Source organism: Aspergillus piperis, assembly GCF_003184755.1.
Source record: "Aspergillus piperis CBS 112811 unplaced genomic scaffold BO85scaffold_10, whole genome shotgun sequence".
NCBI classification, from domain to species: Eukaryota; Fungi; Ascomycota; class Eurotiomycetes; order Eurotiales; family Aspergillaceae; genus Aspergillus; species Aspergillus piperis.
The window spans coordinates 527,296-550,714 of record NW_020291600.1 but is presented as its reverse complement, the minus strand read 5'-3'; the positions used below and the strand labels follow the sequence as shown (position 1 = coordinate 550,714).

The 23,419-nt window shown below is 52.5% G+C and overlaps 5 protein-coding genes across 5 annotated transcripts; 2 read left to right on the top strand and 3 right to left on the bottom strand.

Annotated features, from left to right (window-relative positions):
• Nucleotides 1-2,918: 2,918 nt before the first annotated feature.
• On the top strand, nucleotides 2,919-11,573 carry BO85DRAFT_459885 (uncharacterized protein; the record flags this gene model as incomplete). Its single annotated transcript, XM_025661682.1, has 11 exons — nucleotides 2,919-3,080; nucleotides 3,142-4,350; nucleotides 5,168-5,169; nucleotides 5,392-6,611; nucleotides 6,663-7,372; nucleotides 7,430-8,435; nucleotides 8,630-8,631; nucleotides 9,423-9,714; nucleotides 9,796-10,282; nucleotides 10,338-10,584; nucleotides 10,647-11,573. The coding sequence occupies 11 exons, from the start codon at nucleotides 2,919-2,921 to the stop codon at nucleotides 11,571-11,573; spliced, it is 6,264 nt and encodes a 2,087-aa protein (XP_025515070.1).
• Nucleotides 11,574-11,986: 413 nt separating this feature from the next.
• Nucleotides 11,987-13,669, bottom strand: BO85DRAFT_438995 (3-deoxy-7-phosphoheptulonate synthase class II; the record flags this gene model as incomplete). Its single annotated transcript, XM_025658695.1, has 6 exons — nucleotides 11,987-13,043; nucleotides 13,096-13,147; nucleotides 13,200-13,292; nucleotides 13,346-13,409; nucleotides 13,463-13,572; nucleotides 13,642-13,669. 6 exons carry the CDS (start codon nucleotides 13,667-13,669, stop codon nucleotides 11,987-11,989), a joined length of 1,404 nt encoding a protein of 467 aa, XP_025515069.1.
• Nucleotides 13,670-14,066: 397 nt separating this feature from the next.
• Nucleotides 14,067-14,755, top strand: BO85DRAFT_449868 (huntingtin-interacting protein K). Its single transcript, XM_025660256.1, has one exon. The coding sequence runs from the start codon at nucleotides 14,223-14,225 to the stop codon at nucleotides 14,718-14,720; it is 498 nt and encodes a 165-aa protein (XP_025515068.1). The 5' UTR covers nucleotides 14,067-14,222; the 3' UTR covers nucleotides 14,721-14,755.
• BO85DRAFT_422081 (uncharacterized protein) lies at nucleotides 14,609-20,628 on the bottom strand. Its single transcript, XM_025657957.1, has 2 exons — nucleotides 15,632-20,628; nucleotides 14,609-15,582 (listed from the first exon to the last, which is right to left on the bottom strand). The coding sequence occupies exons 1-2, from the start codon at nucleotides 20,386-20,388 to the stop codon at nucleotides 15,030-15,032; spliced, it is 5,310 nt and encodes a 1,769-aa protein (XP_025515067.1). The 5' UTR covers nucleotides 20,389-20,628; the 3' UTR covers nucleotides 14,609-15,029.
• A 225-nt stretch (nucleotides 20,629-20,853) lies between these two features.
• On the bottom strand, nucleotides 20,854-23,041 carry BO85DRAFT_398448 (lysophospholipase family protein). The gene is made up of 3 exons (XM_025657056.1): nucleotides 22,958-23,041; nucleotides 22,208-22,871; nucleotides 20,854-22,153 (listed from the first exon to the last, which is right to left on the bottom strand). The coding sequence occupies exons 1-3, from the start codon at nucleotides 23,016-23,018 to the stop codon at nucleotides 20,962-20,964; spliced, it is 1,917 nt and encodes a 638-aa protein (XP_025515066.1). The 5' UTR covers nucleotides 23,019-23,041; the 3' UTR covers nucleotides 20,854-20,961.
• Nucleotides 23,042-23,419: the final 378 nt, after the last annotated feature.

Genomic DNA, 23,419 nt, shown 5'->3' with positions numbered 1-23,419 from the left:
GGTTTAGCCAGGCAGGTTCGGGATTGCCGGAGGTAAGATTGGGTTAAGTCCGGGATAGTGAGATGGATGGATGGGTGGATACGGTTGGGTCAGGGTTTTAACTCCGACGTTGAATTATGATTGAGCACTGCGTGGAATGGAGGCCTGATTGAAAGAGGGAAGGAGCTTGCGTAATATGGGTGAAGGTTTGTCTGTGCATGTTGTCCTTAGGATCACCCTTGACTTGGTGTAGTCTGTACTCTCCGAGATTCAATGGCCGGTGCGGGATGAGATGGGATTGGATGGGACGCTGGGTAGCTTGGGTACTACTAGCAAGTAGTTGCTTGCTGGATGCCTGAGCGGATATTGTAAAATGATAAGAATGTTTTGAACAGATTGGTAGCATCCAACGGCGCTTTCATAGGCAGGATGATTGGTGCGCATGCTGCTTTGTTATTGGCCCACAAATTGTTAAGCTAAATTACAGGTATACAAGACTACTAGTTTATAAGAACTGTCTCAAGATGTCATGCTGGAGAATGTCACCCTCAATCCTGCCTAAGTCTTCGTCGTGCGTCTCCTTACTAGAAACCTTTTGATTCGCGATACGGCTCACTCTCCTCGTAATTGACATGATTGAAAGAGATTATTCTCGATTATCAGTGCAGAACAGCGGTTGTGAAAAGACCATATGGCCTGAAGAGAGTCAAAATAAGGTAACAAAAGGCCCTATTATCAAGATAATATCACAATGTCCGATAGTAGCGCGGAGATTTGCATCAATGCCGTCTTCTCTTTCTCTTCGGTCTTTAGGGCATTCATGAATTATCTCCGAACTTGTAGTACTCAGATGGCCCTAGCTGATCGACGCCCAAATTTTTTAGCCGATGAAAGGCTCTAATCATCTCAATCTGCAAATAGCCGGCCCACTCTTAAGTCCAGCGGACAAGATATTTTCCAGCCATCATCAACGGATATGGTATCCGGACATAGGTCAGTTAGAGAGGGATAAATGGCCCTCGACCAAGTTCTCGCTTGAAGAATGATGGATATTGTTCTCATCGCAAAAAGTGGGTATAGTTGAATCGCAGAATCCCAAGGTTATTTCATTGCATTTGGTTGAAATTGGAGGCCATTATCATGGAATGTGAGAACGTCTGAGTCATATGAGTCAACGGTTGAGTATCCATAATCACGATGCACGCAACTCGGTATTCGTTCATTTCAAGCCGGTGGGTTTCAATGGAAAGCGGCCAATTTGCTCGGACTCGATACCCTCTGACCAACCTGTCGAGGAGCCAAGCGTATATATATCCGGGATTGGAATGTCAAGACAGTACTCACGAAGTCATTTTAGGTTCTGCATCGCATCTAACCTTCTCATCTCCGTTACCCGGCATAATCCTCACCAATCCTGTGTTGAAAGTCAAAGATTCATGGCCTTGCACTGAGTGCTGGCCGTGCCGAGATACAAACATTGGAACTACCATGTAACTAATCTTCAGCGTCTAACATCTGACAGACATCCGAACAACTTAAGTTGAATGGGACAAGGCTTTTTAATTCAGCTCGGTGAGCATAAAGATGAGCAAAGAATATATTGTGCTTCTCATACTAAGACAGTTGAAGAATGTGATGATCCTCCTTAGTGTAAGAATAGGTGGTTTCTCACTGAAGGAGCTGTCGTGTTTTTGGCATGATGGAAGATAACAGGAAACCTGTTGCCCTGAAAGCGAGATCAGCTATCTACATGAATATGGTGTAGATGAGGAGTGGGTCAGGATTCAGGAGGAGACTCCATAACGAGACTAACAACTAACAAGATCAACTAGTAAACCGGGAGGACTTTATTCCGATGGGGTACTCCGTAATGACAGCCCCATCCCTGGTGGTGCTCAGTTGACCCTGGCGATGATAAGTGAGCTTAATTTTCCTTAGGCAAAAAGCTGACCGAACTTAAAAGCTAGATAGAGAGGCGTCTGGAGCAAATCAACTGAACAACAACCCCCAACGCTGATCCGACACCAACCAGAAAACCAGCAGCGAAGGAACGTGTTCTAAAAATGGCACGCGCCGGTGGTTCGGGAAGGAAAACCCGGCAGCTTCAATTTGTATTGCGCCTCTCGTTTCACAATGAGATCGTCTTTAATTAGTCGGGAGGGTGCGATGGAGTCCTTTTTAATTTGTATAGAGACTCTGTTGATGCGTACTTGTGTCGTGTCACGATCAATCTGACCTCCTGAGTCTGGAAGCGTCCAAGGGTCGTACTTCTGATCAGTCACTTCTTTCTGGCTGGGGAAAAATCCATTCGCTATTTTATCTCCGCCAGCGACCCAGCCACTTTCTCGTCGGCATCAGCATCAGCATCAGCAATCAGTCAATCAGCGCCAATCTGTGGCCCTCCCCTCTTGCCATTCGACAACCACTTGCAGGCCTGTCTTGGAATGATGAGCATCGTCATTCTCTGACACCAGTCAGCCGCTGAAATCTTGCCGCGGTCCTGCTCGTATTCTCTCTCCTGGTCCTTTCTTCCCCAGCCATCACAGCTTGAGGCCATGGATTCGCGCATGTCTCTTCTTCTCCATAATCTACCATCTCATTCATTATTGCTGGCTCTATCTCTAGCTATTCGTGTTGATTTCAGTCGCATTCTATGGTCTGATTCGTAATATCTTATCAAATCTCCCACCAGGCCCCCTTCTGCAGCCTATCTTGCTTTTTTCTTATTCATTCATACCACCGAGTACAAACCTTCACTGTTCATCCGCCAGTTCCGCAGCGTTCCCGGTTTAGGCTACCATTTCCAGTTCGCCTCCGATCCGGGTTTTTCAAACCTCTTTTCGCCTGCGATTATACCTCCTATCGTCGACTTTCTAGCTGGTCTGCATGCTTAGGGGCTATAGATCTGGGCTCATTCCCGATCGCCCGGAATCCACAGCATGCACATTCCAGTCAACTTCCGCCAATTTGACATCCGTCAGGATGGTCCGGGCAACATTATCAACAATCCCAACACCAACACCAATACCACCGATAATAGCCCGGATAAAAACCACGCCTCCGACAATGATAACTCGAGCAGGAATAATATCATTATAATAGTGGGTGCTCTCTTTCTTCCGTTTCCCGCAGTCACTAATGCATCTTTTCCTCTAATTGCAGTGCGTCGCTTGCATCATTTTCGCCGTGGCATCCGCCTTAATGACCTATTTCGTCTTACGTACCCTCCGTCGCATGAACTGTCGCCCGAAATATGTGCCTGGGAAATTCCTTAAGGACAAATGGAATAGGTGGAACGTGGGCGTCTCATACGGTCAGGTCCCCGGGGCGAATAATCCCAATGCGAACACCAGAGACACGCCCGCCGAAGGAGGCTCGGAGATGCGAACTACCACCCCGGCCGCCAACAATACGAGCAATGTTCGACGGGATACATCGGTTCGCTCGGTCATCACTCTTCCCGCCTACTCGCCCAGTCCCAAGCCAACGGAGCAGGTCATCGCTCGAGAGGGGGAGCGAGCAGGCATGGACATGGTTGTCGAGTTCCCCGAAACAGCCGAAGAAGAGGAATCCCGCAGAGAAGAGCTGATGGAGTCTCTCTACCAAATCCGTTTGCAACGGCGAGAGGAGATAGCCGACCGTGAATGGCGGCGACAGGAGCGCCGGGAGGCTCGTGCTCGTGGGGACTATATTCGCCTTGAAGAACTCCGGCAGGAGAGTCGGGCCCGCGCGAGAAGCAGCGCGTCTGCCAATGGAAGTGGTTCAAACCTCAGCGCGGCTCTGGCGGAATCTCGCAACCGGGGTCGCGATAGGCGTATCTCCAGTGTCTCTTATGCAGAACTGGGCCACGTGCGGCATGACGGGTCGCGTATCAGAGCCACGTCGCCCGATTCGGACCGTCGTCCTCTTCTCACCGATGCATCAGCGCCCGATCGATCCTCAGGATCGATTCTCACCGGCGTTCATTCTCGAGGCGAGTCGTACTCGTCGTATCAGTCTGGGGTATCCAACGTCTCCGATGCGGAGACTTTGACTCAGGTGCAATCGCATGCGGCGTCTGCTCATTCGGCTGATCGCCCGTCAATAACGGTCGACGAGGGTGATGTGGGTGAACTCAACATCCCGCCGCCTGAGTACGAGGTCCTGGAATGGGGAGAAGCGCCGCCTTATACGAGCCCAATCGCGGAGAGGGGCGAGCATGCGCCGCAGCTTCGTGACTTGACCCCCCTGCCAACCATCCATATCGATGTGGCCAGCCCTATCAGCAACACTCCCACCACGCCCACGAATCCTCTGCGGGAGGAGGAGCCGGAAGAGCAACAAACCGCCGAACAACCTGCCACCACCACTCAACCCATCACGGAAGAGCGTGTCGAAGAACACCCTGCTTCTGAATCAGCCGAAACACACCTCTTGAGGGATGACACTCATAGTCACTAGGCGTCTTGATTTCTCTATTATGGATATGTCTTTTCAACAACTAGAAGACCTGACCCATCGGTCTACATTCACGGCTGCCATTCCTCGCCCCTTTTGACCTCGCATTCCAATACCCGTTACGAGCATAAGCGTTTACGACCCTACATACTAGCATATAGGTTGTTTTAATTACTCTCCGACCCTGTCAATAGTTTTCTTTCCCTTGGACATTCATGTTAGCCCGCAAGGCGTTTTATTGAAGGCGAATCTATGGACGGCTCTTCTTGTTTTCTCAGCCCACACCAGTCTGCCCGTACATTTAAAAAAGGGGGCACTGTGTTTATTGGATCTGTCTGCACATACTATACGCTCCAGCATATGATGGAAAATCTCAATGCAAAAGCTTCAATAACGACGTGCGAAAATGTTGTCTAGAATAAGATTCATGAATTGGATATAATCACTATCTATCTCTGCAGCTTGGCTCGTGGCGTAAGCACTCGGAAGGCGGTCAGGCGGTCCACGGGAGGGGGGCCCACGGGAGTAAACAAACCAAAAGCAGCGGGCGAGTTCCACTTGGGTCAAGGACGTAGTAACTTGTTGCCAGCCCAGCCTCCTCATTTATTTCCGTCGCATCATCCACTCGCGTCCCCATTGCGTTGTCTAGCCGGTTAGCCAGGTCTTACCGTGCAATTGTGCTGCCTCTGCGATAGTCCGGAAACCGCAGTGGCTTGGTCTTCTCTAGGCAATTGCACTGCCTTCCTTTCAGTGGTGGTTTCCCTGGCTACTACTTCCTCCTCAAGCCGGGAGACTCGCGCTGCACCGACGCGCTACCAGCGACTCTCTAAACATTTGACTGTCCGCCGTGCAGCTTGCAGCCTCAGAACAACGAGCGGATTACTTCCAATTTTGCTTTGCTGATTCAGTCAGCTTAACCATTTGATACCTGTGAGGTACTCGATTTTTCACTCCGTCTATAAACCGCCCCAAAAGGCGCGTCACATCAACCGGCAACATGTCGCGCGAAGCAACAACGAATAGCTTCGCGTCGTTTGGCTCCGACTTTGACCCTGAGCACGAGGCGCTCGCGTCCACCAAAGAGCTCGGTCATGGTAGCCCCCGACTTCCGTCCATGCACACCAACGCCAGGAAGCGCCACGAGTACGAAGAAGAGCCCGACTACGCTTTCAACACATCCACCTTCGAGCAATATCTACCAGATTTTTCCCCGGTCGGCACATCCGAAGAAGAAGAAGAGGCCGACAACGACGACAGCATCTCCATTGAGGCCGGCCGAGGCCCGACGAAACCTCCCCGTCGATTGGACGACTCGAGAAACTCCTACATGAGCATCGAAAACAGCGTTCGCTCGTCGTCCCCCGCCGTCAGACTCGACTATCCTACTTCTAATACCCCTCAGAAGTCTGCTCTGCGGAACCCGGCGAGAAGAGCGGTCAGCGATAGTCTCCGAAAGGATGCTCAAATCAGACGCGCCAGCCTGGCCCATAAGGAGAACGTTGATCCCCACACAGCCAAGTCGAACCGCAAAGAGCGACGAACGCTGTCAGACATGCACGCAAAGGTTCGCGATACTTATGAAGGATCCCTAATCGAGGACGAAAGGCCTCCGGTCATGGCCAACAGTACGCGTCCGACACGGTTTGGAAACCCCAACCTCTCTCATCAGATTGCCGATGCGGTGGAGAAGGCTTCTCAGGAGGCCTACGCTCGCGAACTCCGTCGCGGAAAGTCCAGTAACAGCTCTCGCAATCTGGCCAACAATGCAGGTGATACGGCTACTCAGCAGTCATTTCTTCTACCGGATCTCCCCAACTTGTCTGAGTTGGTCTCGGGCGTCTATGAAGACGGAACGCCCGTGTATGCGCGTCAGAACAGAGCACGGACGACGCGCTTTGTCTCCCCTCCGCATGATGCTACTGATGTTTCTTTGACTCGCGAACACATGCCGCTGGATGCTGTCCCCATTCCGGAAGATGAAAAGGCACTCTTCGTTTCATTGAGACTCTTGCAGGACAAGGTTGCAGAATTGGAGAGGTCCAAGTCTGACGCCGAACGGAGGATGGATGATATGAAGCGGGAGAATGAAGCGCTGAGGGCAAACAAGCGCTCAAAGGACAAGCATGGTCGCAGCCGACCTTACGAATCCGACGAGGATGACTACCGAAGAGATCAGCTTGCCAACGAGAACCAAAGTAAGCACTTCTATCTTGGTCATCGCGATACTGAGCTAACTCTGTATGCAGAACTAGATGCCGCCAACCTGGCTTTGCAAAACAAACTCGACATTATCGAAAGAAAGGCCCAGATTCAGGAATCTACTTTAAAGCGGCTGAACCGAGAACGAGACATGGCAGTGTCTCAATTGGGAGTTGCATATCTGGAGAGCCAAGACCTCAAGAGCGAGAATGAGAGTCTGCGCCAGGAGAATGCAGACTTGAAGTCGCAGATATCGAAGATCTTGGCCGCAGGCTCCAGAGCACGTGAGGACACAGTCGAGTCAGAGCAGTCTTCTATGACTGATGCAAGCGACGAGGATAGCCAAATCGATACGCAGCATAGTAAGCATACGAGCCGAAGCACCCGCGAGGTCACTGGGAAGAGCTCGCGATCCAAGTCTAGACGTCAGGAAGATTCGCGCGCCAAGATCTCGACCCAGGTTGATAAGGAAATTTCCCGGCTTGAAAAGGAGCGTGCAGAAGAGGCACTGTTTTCGATCGACGTCCCCCAGACCAGGGAAAAGTCGAAGTCGAGATCAGGAAAGTCCAAGAGCCGGTCGGAGAGCAGTGATGTGAGTACCAGGAAGCAGTCGAACACTGGCAAACAGCGCATCAAGAGGGTGGTTGTCGAAGAGGTGGAGGAGACTGAGCCTGTTGAGTCGAGTGGTGAGGTCACTGGAATCACCAAGAAATCCAATGCAACGGAGCAGGATTTGACCCTGCTGAGCTTCGTTGATGTAAGTTGCCTTTCAAGTTCTTGCCACATTGCACACCCGTACTTACTCTGATTTCAGGAACGTGAAATCGCTCAACTACGGAAGACGCTGGAAGAGGAACGCCTGGCTCGGAAACGGCGGCAGTCGAGTACAAGCAAAGAGCAGACTGCAAACGAGACCGGAAACACGACCCGGCAGAGCCTGGCTAAGTCGACGATTCCCAGAAAGTCTTCCCTCAAAGAAAGCAAGGGGTTGCCATCTAGACCCGCCTCGGCCATGGGTGACTTGACCGCCAACTCCAAGGCTAGCATGACTGAAGGAGAAAGTAACTTGTCGGTGCCTGTCGAACGCCCTAGACGGCATTCGGACAACTCCGGGGCTGCTGCTTCTCAGCGACGCCGGCGGAGGGTGGCCGAAGAGATGACCTCGGCCTTTATCTTGCCTGATATTACGTTCAACCCCGCGCATCTGGTCGAGAACAATCTTTCAAAGCTTCCTGAACCTGCTCAGCGTGCACTTGACAGTGCCACTAAGCACAATGGCAAAAACTGCACGGTCTGCAAGCAGTCCATTCCAGGTGCCTCTTGTGAACATACTGCAGAGGCAGTGAAGATTCCGAAGCCCGTTCCCGTTTCGGAGCGTATGCCCGAGCCGTCTGTCTACAATGAGGAGCCTACCATGCGCCCCGCGCAATCGCCAGAGCTTGCCCTCGCGACCGTGCTCAAGGCTTTGGAAGATGAGCTGGCCCACCTGAAGATGCAGCTGGTGGCATACCAGGGCTCGTACAACAGGCTGGATGCCTCGCTGAGCAAGCGACAGAGGAAGTCTGTGGGCGAGAAGATCGAGAAGCTGTTGAAGGATATCGACATGAAGGCCGACCAGATTTATGCGCTGTACGACGTCCTTGAAGGTCAGAAGCAGAATGGCCGTGAGATGACGGAGCAGGAGATGGAAGTGACTCTTCAGTCGATTGGAATTGATACGGCAGGACGGACAGCAGACGTCACCGCCACCACGGACAAGTCTTCTCGCAAGGAACCGGACTCGGAAGACGATGATGAGCTTCCTTGGGAGGGGTTTGAAAGTACTCTGGAGATGACGGGCAGGACTGGTGGAAGCCGTCGCAACTAGTTGAATACCACTGAGCTATCGCTCTTTTCTTTTCCTTGATTTGTTACATTGGTCTTGAGCATGTGTGATTTTAACAGTGTACTTTTCTCTATTCCCCTTGTCTTTCAAATCTTTCTTTTTTTCTCACGCTGTCCTAGTCTTGTGCAGATGTAATGTTTTCGGATCAGGTTTCCGACTGACTTTGTGTATGTCCCTGATTTTTGAGAACGCGATGATGCGCAGGGTCTTTGAGTTGATCCTCGAGGAATGTGTCCGCCATGCATGTGGTGTGTGACTGTCTTTGAGAGTCCTCGGACTCGTTCATGTGTCTGTTGCTTGAGGTTGTTTTTGGACGTCGACGGACTGAATAAGATCTCCGTCCAGGTGTTGATCTCGCAACGGGATGCGATCGGACTTGCCCTTCGCCCTATTTCTTTCTTCACTTTTCTTCTTTTCTTCTCTTTGTCCTTAATAGTGTTGGATACGGCGTTCTGATGCGGTTTCAGGGAGTGCCTAGCCTTGTTGAATTGAGTACTGCCTGTCTGGGATGGTATTGGATCAGGATGTTTTGAAACGGTAGCACAGATGAGTCAATGCTTGCGTACATGCAATGTTCGTTTAACTGAGTAGGGGGTACCTAGCCATGTAAGGGACGCGGTGTTACACAGTGCAGGATGAGAAGAATGGGGAGTGATATGCATGTCGCATCCTCGTCTATACAGAATCAGGCATCGGCAAAGTCGCGGCGACTAAACCCGAGGCAGGTTTAGCGGGGATGACAAGCTTCGGGCGAATCTTTGGCTCATCGCCTCTTCGGCTTTCTTCTTATCCACTTTCTTCTTCTCCCCAGATTTGTTCCCACCCTTTTCTTTTTCCGTAGATTTTATCGTCTCCGTTGAACCTTGACTTTGAAGTACCTGACGGCTTCCCCAGATTCTCCTACTGTTCTGCACGACACTAGCTATATATGACATCCACACAACCACCCGAGATCCGCAACTCCCACACCGACAATCATGTAGATACTACTGCTGCTATCTCCGCGCCCGAGGCCGACGCCTCACGCCTCCGCAAGAATCCGGACACCCAATTCTTGTCGCCCGCCATGTCAGTCGATTCCTCCATCGACGGCGACCAAGACAGCGTCAACACTGCCATCCACGACGGCAGCTCGGCGCAGACCCGTATACTTGCGCCGGCGCCCATGCCCGGATTCTCTCAGTCGCAGCGCTTATCAGTAGATGATCACAACAGTAGCGACGACGACGATGACAGCAGCTTCAGTGATAGCGACAGCGACAGCTTTAGCTCCAGCGACGACGACCACGAAGAAGATACCAACTTGATCGCGAACGAAGACGACAACAACCCCAACGAAGAAAACAACAACGACGCCGACGAGAAACCCGTAACATGGTCCTCACTACCGAAAAAGAGCCAACTCGCTATCCTGACCATCGCCCGTCTCTCAGAGCCACTCACCCAGACCTCCCTGCAAGCGTACATGTTCTACCAGCTCAAGTCGTTCGACCCGTCCTTACCGGACTCGACTATCTCCGGACAGGCAGGCATCTTGCAGGGCAGTTTCACTGCGGCGCAGTTCCTGACGGCTGTGTGGTGGGGACGACTAGCTGATGCGGAGTGGATGGGGAGGAAGAGAGTGTTGCTGATCGGGTCGCTGGGGACGTGTATCTCGTGCTTGGGATTTGGGTTCTCGCGGTCGTTTGTGGCTGCTGCGGTGTTTCGCACGCTGGGAGGTGTGTTGAATAGTAATGTGGGTGTGATGAGGACGATGATTGCGGAGATTATCGAGGAGAAGAAGTACGTCCATACCCTGTACCTTTCCTACGATGGGTTAGATCACTGACAAATGCAGGTATCAATCTCGAGCGTTCCTCTTACTGCCCATGTGCTTCAACATCGGCGTCATTATCGGCCCAGTGCTGGGCGGTGCCCTAGCTGATCCAGTCAAGAACTATCCCCAGATCTTTGGACCGGGCACATTCCTCGGTGGTGCGAATGGGGTGGAGTGGATGCGCAAATGGCCGTTCCTGTTACCAAACCTGCTCAGTGCAGTGTTCATCTTCTGCTCGTTGCTAGCTGTCTTCTTCGGCTTAGACGAGGTACGCCCATCCCCAAACCAATGTCCACTTCATCAAACCATCATCTAATCATCAAGCAACAGACCCACGAAACAGCCCGCCATCGCAGCGACTGGGGCCGTCAACTCGGACACCGGATCTCACGCGCCCTCCGCCGCACCAAACACAAAGACAGCAAATACTACCAACGTCTAACCGAACACCCCGACGACGAATCCCTCTACATCGACAACACCTCCCACCACCGCCGCAGCATCAGCATCAGCAGCCGCTCCTCCCGTCCAACCCCAAAGACACCACCATCATCATCCCGCCCCTCCTTCCGCCAAATCTACACCCGCAACGTCCTCCTCACCCTCCTCGCCCAATTCCTCCTCGCCTTCCACACCTCCGCCTTCAACGCCATCACCTTCACCTTCCTCCCCACCCCGCGCGCCCCTCCCTCCACCAGAACCGGCTGGTTCCACTTCTCCGGCGGCCTCGGCCTGCCCTCCTCGCGCGTCGGTCTCGCCACCGCCATCATCGGGATCATCGGCCTCCCTTTACAAATCTTCATCTACCCCTGGGTCCAAGGCTACCTGGGTACCTTACGGTCCTTCCGCACTTTCTTACCCTTTTCCTCCCTCGCATACGCCCTCATGCCCTTCCTCCTCCTTCTTCCCCGCGCAGCATACATCGTCTGGCCTGCATTTACCGTGGTGATCGCACTGCAGGTCGTGTCGAGGACGTTTGCCCTCCCCGCTGCGGTTATCCTAGTGAATAATAGTGTCTCGGATGCGAAGGTGCTTGGCACGATTAATGGCGTCTCGCAAAGTATTTCGTCGGCGGCGAGAACGTTAGGGCCGTTTTTGGGTGGCTGGGGGTTGGGTGAGGGCCTGAGGGGGAATTTTGTTGGGGGGGTTTGGTGGGGGTTGGCTGTGGAGGCGATGGTGGGGTGGGTTGTTTTGTGGTTTATTTGGGAGGGGAGGGGGATTGAGAGGAAGAAGAGGTCTGCTAACAGTGCCAAGTAGTATGTATGGGGGAGTTGTGTATATATGCATTGAGGTTGGTGTGTATATGGGTTGGATAGATGGATAGATGGATAAAGGGTGGATGGGTGGGTGAGTGGGTCAGTAGGTTATGATGATAGACGAGACGGCCTTTATTCATCTTTATATAGCAATGGATACCATTGACTACTATTCATGGTTGTTCATTATGAGTATGGAATGGAGTAGAGGTAGTATAAGTATGGATATCGAACTGCAAAGGTGGTAGATGATAAATAGTACTATGGGAGTTAAGTAGATCAACACTAGCTATCAATGTAACGATTCCCCTACAACACATCCTATGGCTTACCAATAACCCGAAAGAAGTATATTAATTCCATACTATCATAAAGATCTTACTTCCATTTTAGTCCAAAGGGGAACTGCGCTGGCTATATAGACTCATCCTCCGCCAACTCCTCATCCAACTCCCTATAAAACCCCGCCACCAAGAACGCCAACTCCAACGCCTGCTTCTCGTTCAACCTGGGATCACAAAACGTCGTGTACCGCTCACTCAAACCCTCCTCCGTCAAGCCCCCAGCACCACCCACACACTCCGTCACTGCCTCGCCCGTCAGCTCCAAATGCATTCCGCCCAGGAATGATCCCGCCGCGCGATGTATCTCCAATGCCTGCTTCAGCTCGGACAAGATATCGCTGAAATGCCGCGTCTTCACCCCGGACGGCGTGGCCTGCGTGTTACCGTGCATGGGATCGCATTGCCAGACGGGGATGTGTCCCGAGGCTTGTACGGCGGCGATATGGGCGGGCAGGTACTGTGAGATCTTTGCTGCGCCGTAGCGCGAGATGAGGGTGACTTTGCCGATTTCGCGAGTTGGGTTGACGATGTCCAGGAGGGAGGTGAGTTCGGCAGGAGTCATGCTAGGGCCGATTTTGATGCCGATGGGGTTGGCGATGCCTCGGAAGAATTCGACGTGTGCGCCGTTGATTTGGCGGGTGCGGTCGCCGATCCAGAGGAAGTGGGAGGAGGTGGCGTAGTAGGATTTGGGGGGCTGTGTGGAGGTGGTAGGAGGGTCGGGGTTCTTGAGGTGTCGGAGGAGGCTTTGTTCGTATTCGAGGAGGAGGCCTTCGTGGCTGGTGTAGATGTCGACGGTCTCGACGCCGCGGTCGGTGTCGATGCCGACGGTTTGCATGAATCGTAAGGCGTCTTTGACGCGATTGACGATTTTGGTGTATTTCTCCCGGATGGAGGGGGTGATGACGTGCCCAAGACCCCAGTCTAGAGGGGAGTGCAGGTCGGCGAGACCTGAGGAGAGGGAGGCGCGCATGTAGTTGAGTGTCGCGGCGGAGTGGAAGTAGGCTGAGACCAGCCGGGACGGGTCTGGTTTGCGGGATTCGGGGGTGGCGTCGAAGCCGTTGATGTTGTCGCCGCGGAAGGAGGGCATTTCGACGCCGTCGATGGTTTCCATTGGGCTGGAGCGGGGTCTGTTCGGTATTAGTTGGTGTTGTTGTTTATGTAGAGAGAGGGAAGACTTACTTGGCGAATTGGCCTGCAATTCGGGCGATACGAACGACAGGCTTGTTTGCTCCTGGGTGATATTAGCATGATTCGTTTTGGTATAGTAATTGTAAGAAACATACCCCAAATCAAAACCAAACTCATCTGAAGAAGCAGCTTCACCTTGGCTTCAATCATGTCCATATTGCAGTAATCGAACAGCTCCGCGCAGTCGCCTTGCACAGTATCAGTACCGGCCGTCATGCGGAATCTAAATCCGTGTACTCACCACCCTGGAGTACAAAGGCCTTTCCCAATGCAACATTCTTCAAGCTCTTCTTTAAGTCATTCACCTATATGTTTATCAGCTTGTCTGTTCAGCTCTCAACGAAACGATAGATCGTACCTCCTGAGTCGTGACCAACGGCGGGAGTTTCTGCAGCTTCGCCAGTGCGGCTTGTACGCCCGCCGCATCGTCATAAATGACATCCTGCTTGATGGGTTTCGAGGCCCAAGCTGATGAGAGTCAGTCATCGGATCACTTCTTCCTCTCGAAGAAAGGAAGTAAAAGAATGGTATACACACAGCTAGGAGACCATTCTGACTCCGCCATTGTGACAGAGTCGGTGGAGGCAGCGAGTAGTGATTAGTGACTGATCGACGCTAGGGCGCTGTCAAGAGTGGATGTTGATTCCCCACCGCTCTTTGGAAATGAATGAATGAATGACAGCAACGAAGCAAGGAAAAAAGAGATGAAAATAGAGGAAGAAGTAACAGGAGAAGCAATCAAGTTGAAGAATAAAAAGAAAAGCAAAGAACAACAAACACGTTACACTCTCAATTAAATTAACTTTCAATGCAGAAAAAAAAGAAAATCGGTTATTCGCGGATTTGGATTCTTTTGAGTCACGCTTGTCCCGCTAACCCAGACAGGCAATTTGCTCTCTTTGCCATGCCCAATTTTATTATTGAACTCCGACGTCATGTGTTCTCTTAATACTACTAACTACTCATCTCCCATAGTTAACTAACTTAAGCTACTTGGTTAACTTCATTGTTTGCCCCTGACCTGACTAACGTCTGACAGTCCAGTTCCAAACCCATCTACCCTGCATCAATCGAATCAATCGAATCAATCAATCAATCAATCAGTATCATCAATCACCATGTCCGACTCCATCCCCTCCGCCCACCCCGATGAACACCATCAACACCAACACCCCACCAACGCCGAAGACCGCAAAGCCGCCGCTGCCCTCTCCGCCCTCAACCCAAGCCACATCGCCCCCGACACCCCCAAGTCCTCCTCCACTCCCTCCGCTGCAGACCAGGAAGCTCTGGGTCAGGCAATGAGTCGCTTGGAGATCGCCTCGGGACAAACTGGTGGTGCTGGTCGTGGTGGCGTGCAGAAGCCGGTCGAGGCCCAGAAGAGGGTTCCGGTGGAAGGGGCTAAGAAGAAGGCGGTTAAGGTGGCGGTGGAGGATGTGAATCTTTTGGTATGTCAATACCTGAGAGAACTGTTTGGGTGGAGGCTAATGGCGACGGTGGACAAGGTCGAGGAGTTGGAATTGAATAAGAGCACTGCGACCGAGTTGTTAAGATTGCATGATGGGAATGTGGTGGACGCCATGAGAGCCTTTGTCTCTGTTGGTCCGGGTCTGTGAGTATACGACTGCGGTAGGTTGAGTGCTGAGCTGGTCTCGCATCGACAAATCATGTCTGACTGTAATGATGATGAATACGAATCAATATCGAATATGCCTCCATCGTAAATCATCAAGATTACTTTGCTTCAAAGCTGAAGCATACACGTAAGTAGATGAATATGAAATGTATTCCAATTACTATAATCCAACCATACGCCACTAGACAACAAAGGGGTATGTAGTATAACCATAACCATAAACAGATTATCCAGTAATCAGAACCATGCAGAAATCAACCAATCCGGTGCGAACAAAATCAACCAAAATCTACTCAACAAGGGGACTCCCCACTCGCGGCTTATACGCCATACTCTTTCGTCTAGCTGCCTCCAGTTTGGCCCGCAGCTTCTGGTTCGGCTCGCGTGCCGCAGCCGGCGTGGTAAAGAGACCTTGGCGGGTCTGCTTCGGAGGACAGGTCTGCTGCACGAGCTTCGTCCGCTGCGACAGGTAGAAAGGTGTGGCTGGCGACATGCCAATGGCATCCATGTCAAGGGTGTAGCCCGGAGTCTTGGGCGTGTGGCAGTACTGCTGGTCTGCTTCCGTGTGACCGGCGCCAATCTTAGGAGTGGCGTCGGGGGTAGATGGCTCATCACGCGAAGAGGGTGTCGCATCTCTGGGGATGGATTCTTTGGGAGGAGCAAGGCTAGATCGTCTGCGGTTTGCAGATGCACTCGCCGCGTCGGTCTTGACAAGAGTGCCATTGACGTTGCTCAAAGCGCGTGGTTCCATGCTCTTGCGACGCTTAGCACCACCACGGGGGATAATGGACAGGTCGACTTCGTAGTGTGCCTCATCGAGCCATTTGTTCTCACGTTCGCAGCTGTGCAAGGTTAGTACCTGCATCCATGGCAGACAAGTGAACAACTTACTCAAGGACCCAGCCGACTCCAACACATTTGACAAGGCCTCTTGCATGTCGGACCTTCTCCAAAGTGCGGACACCTCCATCTTTGTAGACGACATGGGTGATTCCCACCTTGCCCTCTTTGGGCTCTGTTCCCTCCTCCGGAGACACACTGGCGCGAGGGTTCCACGACCAGTTCTTCACGCATCGGGCTCCCATTTGCTGCAGAAGCTCAATGAAGATGCCACTAGCATCCTCTCCCTCGGTTGTGTGCACATCCACATATACAACAGAGCCCTGTAGAGCCAGCTTGGGAGCATTGATGCTCGTGCGAGGCGCTTTCGTCTTCTTCTTAGGGCTGGGAGAGTACGAGGGCCGCTTGGGCGGTGCAGGTCTTTGAGCCTCAATGGGTTTTCTAGCTGTATCAGGAGTATGGGATTGGCCGAGTGACTGGCGCGAAGCGGTTCTTTGTAGCCGGGGCGATTTGCGAGGTGAGAGCTGGGGGGCATTTCGCGCGACGGGTGCAATTGCCGACATGCGGGGTCGCGAGGAGCGCCCTGGGGAAGAGGCGGAGAGCGAAAGACCACGCTTGCGCGACATTTTCAACGGCGATATCTGGCCTTCGGGCTTGAGTGGAACTTTAGAAACCGTGTGTACAGTCTGCATCTCAGGAATCCTGTTTTTCATCGGAGTGGAAGGTGCGAGAATGGGAATATCCCCGAGCTCTCTTTCCTTGTCTGGCTGCGACTCAGAAGCGAGATTGTCAGGCACGGACGGCACTGCGTACATGTTCTCCTTATCCTCGCTTGCGTCGGCCACAGCCTCCTGGCTGCTCTCAACTACCTCTGCGGACCGCTCCAGCGGCTCCTCGAAGGTCTCAGTATCGCCAGCTTGCTGAGAACCAGAATCTTCATCTTCGTAAATTTCGGGAATATCAGCAGACTTGTCAGTTTCCTGCAAAGTGTCAGGTTCAGCCGGCAAAGCCTCCATTTGGCTGGGCATATCGCCAGTGGGCTGTGACGGCTCGTCTTCATGTATAGCAGGCATATCGGCATCATTGCTGTCTTCCTCCAGAATAGGCGAGTTGGGCAACGAAGCCTGCTCCGGGCTTGGCTCCTCATCAACTGGTTCCGGATCCTGATCTTGCTCTTCAGGTAGAGACATATCAACATCATTCAAGTCTTCTTGCGGAGTTGGCAACTCAGCTGATGAAGGTTGATTTGGCTCCTCAGCGATCGGTTCCGCTTCCTGCTCCTGATCCTCATCGTACTCCGGGACGTCGACATCCTCACTCTGTTCCTGCGCAGCAGGCGAAACAGGCATTGGGGTCTCCTCGTGGGCTGGCTCGGCATTTTCTTCAGGCTCCTGCTCTTCAATTCCAGCAACCTCAGGCACATCGACATCTTCCCGCTCTTGCTGCGAAGTTTGCGGCTTAGACGATGAAGCTTCTGCCTGCCTGGATACATCGGGATATGAAACCTCAGAAGTACTAGTAACGTTGCTAGACCTCCTGCGGCCTCCCAAAGAGAAGATTCCCCTCCGAGGTCGCGTCGCCTGCGCCTTCTCAGGGCTGTTAGATTTCCACTGTCTAAACTGTTGCGCCAGTGGTGTGAAACGAGGGGCATTATCGAAAAGTAGTCCTCGAGTAGATCTACGAGGTGTTGCACGACTGTGCTCAACGAATGGGTCCGAGAGGTCGGCATTGTTTTGCGTCCCATTGTCCATGGTTGCTGCAGGTGTAGGAGCATTCCTCGCGCTGCGCCTGATAGGGCTTCGCCTGATAGGGCTTTCAAGAATACGAACGGGCGAAAGAACACGCTTGGAGGCGTTCTGAGCCTGACGCGAAGGGCTGAAAGGATCTTCCGCTTCTTCGACTTCGTATGGCTGAATGGGAACGAGGTTAGGTGGGATCCGCTCGGTCGGTTCGAACCCCACGAGCGTTGGTTCGCTGTCATCGAATGTGTACTGGTCGTCCACGTCGTCGAAGTCGTCAAAAGCATCTGCAGCATTCTCTTCGTCGGCCGCCTCCAGCATATCCGGGTCGTCCTCCGTCTCCGAGCCACCACGGTCATCATTGACAGGCTCGGGGGGTGCTGCGCGTTCGACGAAGACATCCTCAAGGCCTTCAATCAAGCTGCTTCTTAGTCCTATGTTGGCTGAACCTGGAGCAGTTTCAGTTGCCGGGTCCGTTGTCTCAGTGCGCTCTTCTGCCTCATGCTCGGGTTGCTCAACATCCCCTTGGTCGTACCCGGCTGAAGGCTCTTCTTCAACGACAGATTCGCGCGTCTCACTGCGGTTTGACGGGCTAAAGTCCTTGGGCAGGGAAACGGAGATATCTTCCATTTCCACGGTGTCCTCTCTAGTGTCGGGGACGGAAACCTCAGCATCGAGCTCTGGACTATCTTCAGCGTACTCGGTGGCGTTCTCCTGAGCTTCATGCACGTTACTCATCCCGCCAGTCTCTTCATCTTCAACCGTTGGGTGGGTCTGCTCAGCTTCCGGTTCCCTGACAAGTTCAGCGTCAGGCTCGGTAACGAGCTCTTTGATGGGAGGTTCAGAGGATTCCTCGGCATGCTCAGTCACTCCTGCTTCGACAGATTCCTCGGTCTCCTCCATGGGTGGCTCCACTGACTCATCGGCGTGTTCTTCCATGGGTTCCTCAACAGGCTCATCGATATGCTCGGTCGGATCACTAACAGATTCTTCGGCCATCTCCTCCGTGTATTCTTCCATAGGCTCCTCCATAGGCTCGTTGTTGGGCTCCTTAATGGGCTCCTCTGGAGACTCGACTAGCTCATCAGCAGGTTCCTCCATGGCATCGTCCCTGAATTCTTCTTCAGACTCCTCCATAGGCTCCTCAGTAGCCTCGATCAACTCGTGAGCAGGCTCTTCAACCTGCTGGTCATTGGGAACGTCACTTTCAATATGCTCCTCATGCGTCGTGACATCCTCAGCCGCATTTCCCATGTATTCTTCTTCATACTCTATGGTCTGCTCCCGATCAAACTCTTCGTGCAGAGTATCTTCGTCGGACTCTTCTGCAGCGGCTGGGGATTTCGTATCGATTTCCTTGGTCGCATCGTTATCTTCCACTCCCTCAGGGATATCGCCATCAACCTGTTCGTCATCACTTTCAGCATCCCTGACTTCCTGAAATTCGGTCATTCTAAGCGGCGATTCGTCGACGTCAGGGGTAGCAGGTTCTTCCACATCTCTGGTGTCAACCTGGACATCCTCGGTTATGGGGCTTCTGCTTGCAAACAACGAGCTTTTGAATGGCGACGCAATCCTTTTTGCTGGGCTTTGAAGGAAAGATACACTGTGTCTCAATGGGGTCGACGTGGATTCGGCGTGAGCCTGTGACGTGAACGACACCCCGAATAGGCCCTTTCTGGGTGACGCCTTGAGAGGGGAATTGTGCCCTGGGGTAAAGTTGGGTTGCGACAACGGCTTGCCACTGTCCAAAAAGACGCTTCCCCGCTTCGGAGTCTCCAAGTGTGCCTTCCTGGGCGACAATTTGAGCGGTGAGTTGTGCGTTGGAGAGAGATGGGGTTGTGATAACGACTTGGGGTCATCGCGTGGAGCGAACGCTCCACGCTTGGGTGTTTCTCTCATTGAGAAGTTGAAAGGTGAGGGGGGTGGTCGACGAGCAGGGCTGGACATAAGGAGTGTATCATTAAAGTCGATCGATCGTCTAGGACCAGGCAGAGGCTCGCCATTCTCGTCGAGAGATTTCCGGAACTTTCCAGTGATATTGATCTTCTTCACTGGTGAACTAAGGCCGGTATTTTCTGATCCGTGTTTGGGGGGTGAGTTGACAACAAACTTGACCTGATCTTTATCGCCGCTCAGCTCGTCTTCCTCTCCATCTGAGTCGGCGTACGACGAAAGCGCTTTGGCGACCTGCGTTGCCTTCTTCGGCGAAAGAGGTTTAGGACCCTCCTTCTTGGCCGTCGCCGGCTTCCGGCCCTTAGCGGAGGTCGCTGCAGGTTTTCGAACCGGCTTGGACGCAAGACCTGCCTGACGTCCAGGCCCAATCGTCCCTCGTCGCCTTCCAGCAGCCGGCGGGGGAGATGGCTCGCTCATGTCTTCTTCTGCAGTTTCGGACGGATCCTGGAATGTAACCTTCTTCTTCTTCGCCGGTCCACGCAGCATATTCGATCTCGCTGTCGTAGAGTTCGTCGCAATATACACACGTTTGGGCGCTTCCTGCGATGAAGAGAAATCGATATCGGTGAAACCTTTCGCATTCAGTCGCGTGTTTTCCTTCACAGGATCGACTGGCTTGGCCGACTTTGTTGCTGTAGAACCCTTCGGCCGTCCTCGCGTCTTTGGGACGGTTTCGGTCTTTGCGGGCGTCGCAGGCTTGGTCCTCGGTCTCCCAGCGCGCTTCTTTGGCGCGTCCGACTGAGCAAGCTCGTCATCGTTGTCGCTGCCCGATTCCGCGTTTGTTGTGGGCGTGGCCTTCCTACCACGACTAGCTGTGGTAGTTGTGGATTTAGTCGTAGGTCGGCCTTTAGGTCTCGCTACCGTCGTTGTTTTCCTTTCAGAGAACATGCCAATCTCATCATCTGTCGACTCGTCTGCATCTTCGTCCGCTGGCCTGCTTGCTGCTGCTGTTGTCCGGCCGCCTCTTTTCCTCGCTTCGGTGGCAGAGCTAGGTGCCCTGGCTTTTGTCGTTTTGGGCGCAGCTTTAGCAGATGTAGTGGTCGTCGATCCCTTAGTTCGTGTGCGCGTCGTCCGCTTGGGCGGCGACTGTGGGATGACTGCTGCGCGAGCCATTGTGTGTTGATTGATATTCGGGGTCGGTAAATACAACCGCGCGGGAGGTCGGAGGTGGGTGTTGTTGATGTCCCGCTTCTGTTATGATCTGTCGGTGGCGGTGGGGACTTAGTATTGACTTGCCGTGCTCATTGTGCGTCCACTGGCGATAAGTGAACAATCACTTGCTTTAACCCCGGAAGCTCTTCTGCAGGGTTAAAGTAAGCAGGGGGCTTGTGTGGTGGTCGAGTTGGCGTGGGTTGTTGACTAGTTAGCAGTGGAGGCCGATCATCCAAGTCGCCCAAGTGGACGACGCTCCTGCCGTTTGTGGCCGCTTGCTTGTTTGGGCGATCGGGCGATGGTTCCCCTGGTAACGCAACACGTGAGGGAAGTGGGCTGCCTCTTCCGGAGTCGAGCACGTCAATCACTACCATTTCATGAATGCCTTGAATTTCAGAAATATATACTTCGTATACTTGGAGATACTTTGCATTACTTGGAGATACTTTGCATTAAGTTTTTTGTGCGCGTCAATACCACTACTAGATATACATCGAACCATACATACACACTAAATAGCGAAAAAAAGATGTCCTACATAAACGCCGAAACAGTCGCAGCAGCCGCCACAGTCGCAAAAACAGCAGGCAATACAGCATACGCAGTATTGTCGAACACCGTGCTAGGCTCATAGGTGCCCGGATTCGAGCTATTCGTAGTGCCATCCCAGCAATACCTCTCAAAGCACCGGTCACATTGATCCGGCACCGTAGTGTTAGTCCGTTCAAACGACCGACTTAGAACAGCACACGCAACACAAGCAGACCATTCCCCATCGCGACTATTATTCCCCATCGTGGCTACATCGTACCCATTGAGGATAATACTATCCCTCTGCTCCTCCGAGTAACTCGGATCGAACGTCGACACGTTCGAAAAAGTCACGTACGGGAAGTTAGGAAGGTAAACAACCAACGGCGCCGGACCAGTGGTATTTGACGAGTTGCACCCGAAAAACGTCGGACGCGTGTTAAGCCCCTCATTGACGAATGTATTCTGGTCGGGAATAACAGGGAAAGACGTTCCATTGCCAATGCCCGTAGTGTTTAGGCTGCGCTCGTAGGTCGCGACTAGAGCGGTGCCGTTGGGCCAGTTATACTGTGTGTCTGCCGAGGAGTCTACCGCGAAGATGACGTCCACGTGGCGCTCTGGTTGGATGAGTGGATGTAAGGGGATGTTTTGAAGGTCCTCACCGCCGTCCACGAGGTCGAGGACGGTTTCGCTTGCGGATGGCGAGGTGGAATTGGCCCAGAGGTAGAAGGGGTTGGGGGTGTAGACTGCTATGTCTTGGCTGTCTTCGCCGAGATCTTCTAGAATGCTTGTGAATACGTCTTTTAGGAAGCTGGGGAGGCTGGTTGTGTTGATTTGAAGGAGGAATTGGTTGAATAGGGTGGATGAGGTTCCCATTATGAATCCGCCATTGTCGAACCCGCGGACGCAGCTCTCGTTGCTTGGGAGGGATCCGGCTACAAAGCGTGAGCCCAGGTACTGGACTGGGACGAAGCCGTAGACCGTTGGGTCGAAGGTGCCGAATTCCCAGGGATTGAATTCGTAGACTGTGGCATTGCTGCTGACTAGGAGCTCGTGTGGGTAACGGCCATCTGCGACTAGTATGGGCATTGGCATTTCTGCATTTCTGAAGGAGTTCGTCAGGGTTATGGATGACCAGGTGTAGTTGATTCCTCCGGCAGTGGCGTTGACGAGCTGGTATGAAAGAGCACGGCCCCTGGCGGGTAGTATCAGTATTGCTGCTATGGAAAAGTTGAAGTAGGTTTCATACCAGTAATCAGTAATGGATGTCTCCCAACCTGCATCATCCTTCCCGGAAACTGCATCATAGATATCACGGTAGTAGGTCGCCGAATCAATAATCTGGATGCTATCCCCATCGGGACCTTCAAAGATCGAGTTCTGAAATTGCCAGACATCCCCGTCATCGTAGGTCTGAAGCGACGAGATGGTGGAGAAATTGTTCAGATATATAGATCCCACTAACCACGCCCCACCACTAAGACCAGCGAAGTACGTTGCTGATTGCAGCAACCCACCCAGCTGGCCACTGCTGGTGGAATTTTCCGTGCGGTTATCAAAAGCCTTGATTGCCCCAGCACCGTTCATCAGAGCCCGGTACCCTCCACCAGAGACAGCGATGCCGATGTTAGGCAAATCGGAGGTGTTGCTAGAGATGCCGTCGATGTACCCCACAGCGTCAAAGTCCGTAATATTGACATGACCGAAGAATTCTCTCATGGCCGACAGTGTATTGTTCCTTCGAGTCCTCAGCCATGACGATTCGTTGGACGAGAGTGCTGTCGCGCTGCGCACCGTGGGACGACTCGCGGCGCATTCGACCGTAGTTGGTGTATACCCATCTGGTGCATTTGGTAGCGCGCGCTCTTGCATCAAGTGTTTTCCGTAGTCATGATTGAAGCTAGCATTTATGCCTATGAGATTCTACGGTTAGACCATCTCGGAAGTTGCGGGAAGTGGTGCAGTGGTGATATTGAGACCGAAAATGACAATAACAGACCTGTGAATATGCTTGCAAGAGCAAGCAAAGCTGCTATACACTGCATATTAGCAAGTACCATACGGCTGCCGTTTCTTAGAAGAGGCCGATGGGTTGTAATGGTGAAGAACAGCTCTCTCCGAGATTTCCAACCCGACCAAGGCTGCCGCGCAGCCAAGGTCTTGGTTGGTAGATCAAATATCAATACTCGTCAAGCACCAGAATGGTACCGAAGTCTTGGGGATGATCATAGTGACCGAAGAACCATGGATCTTCTAGGTTGCAGCGGAGATGGCATTGAATTGCAGTCCATGGTTTGGGACACTACTACCTACAAGAAAAGGTTGGATTAAACCGGCAATTCCGCAGCTGAAGTGACAGTCATCGCAATGGCTGATCGCAGACACTAACGAGAATTAAAGTTGGCAAACCAAACATGGACAGTGATTCACACAGGATTGATCTTGGGCGACACTGCTGGAT

What these genes read in the sequence shown, in the direction of transcription:
- BO85DRAFT_449868 (XM_025660256.1), top strand. Translation starts at nt 14,223, where the DNA reads ATGTCCGACTCCATCCCCTCCGCCCACCCCGATGAACACCATCAACAC.
- BO85DRAFT_422081 (XM_025657957.1), bottom strand. Translation starts at nt 20,388, where the DNA reads ATGGCTCGCGCAGCAGTCATCCCACAGTCGCCGCCCAAGCGGACGACG. An exon ending in GGAGTCGGCTGGGTCCTTGA is followed by an intron (nt 15,583 to 15,631) that starts GTAAGTTGTTCA and finishes AACCTTGCACAG; the next exon opens with CTGCGAACGTGAGAACAAAT.
- BO85DRAFT_398448 (XM_025657056.1), bottom strand. Translation starts at nt 23,018, where the DNA reads ATGGTACTTGCTAATATGCAGTGTATAGCAGCTTTGCTTGCTCTTGCA. An exon ending in TCTTGCAAGCATATTCACAG is followed by an intron (nt 22,872 to 22,957) that starts GTCTGTTATTGT and finishes AGAATCTCATAG; the next exon opens with GCATAAATGCTAGCTTCAAT. An exon ending in ACATCCATTACTGATTACTG is followed by an intron (nt 22,154 to 22,207) that starts GTATGAAACCTA and finishes ACTACCCGCCAG; the next exon opens with GGGCCGTGCTCTTTCATACC.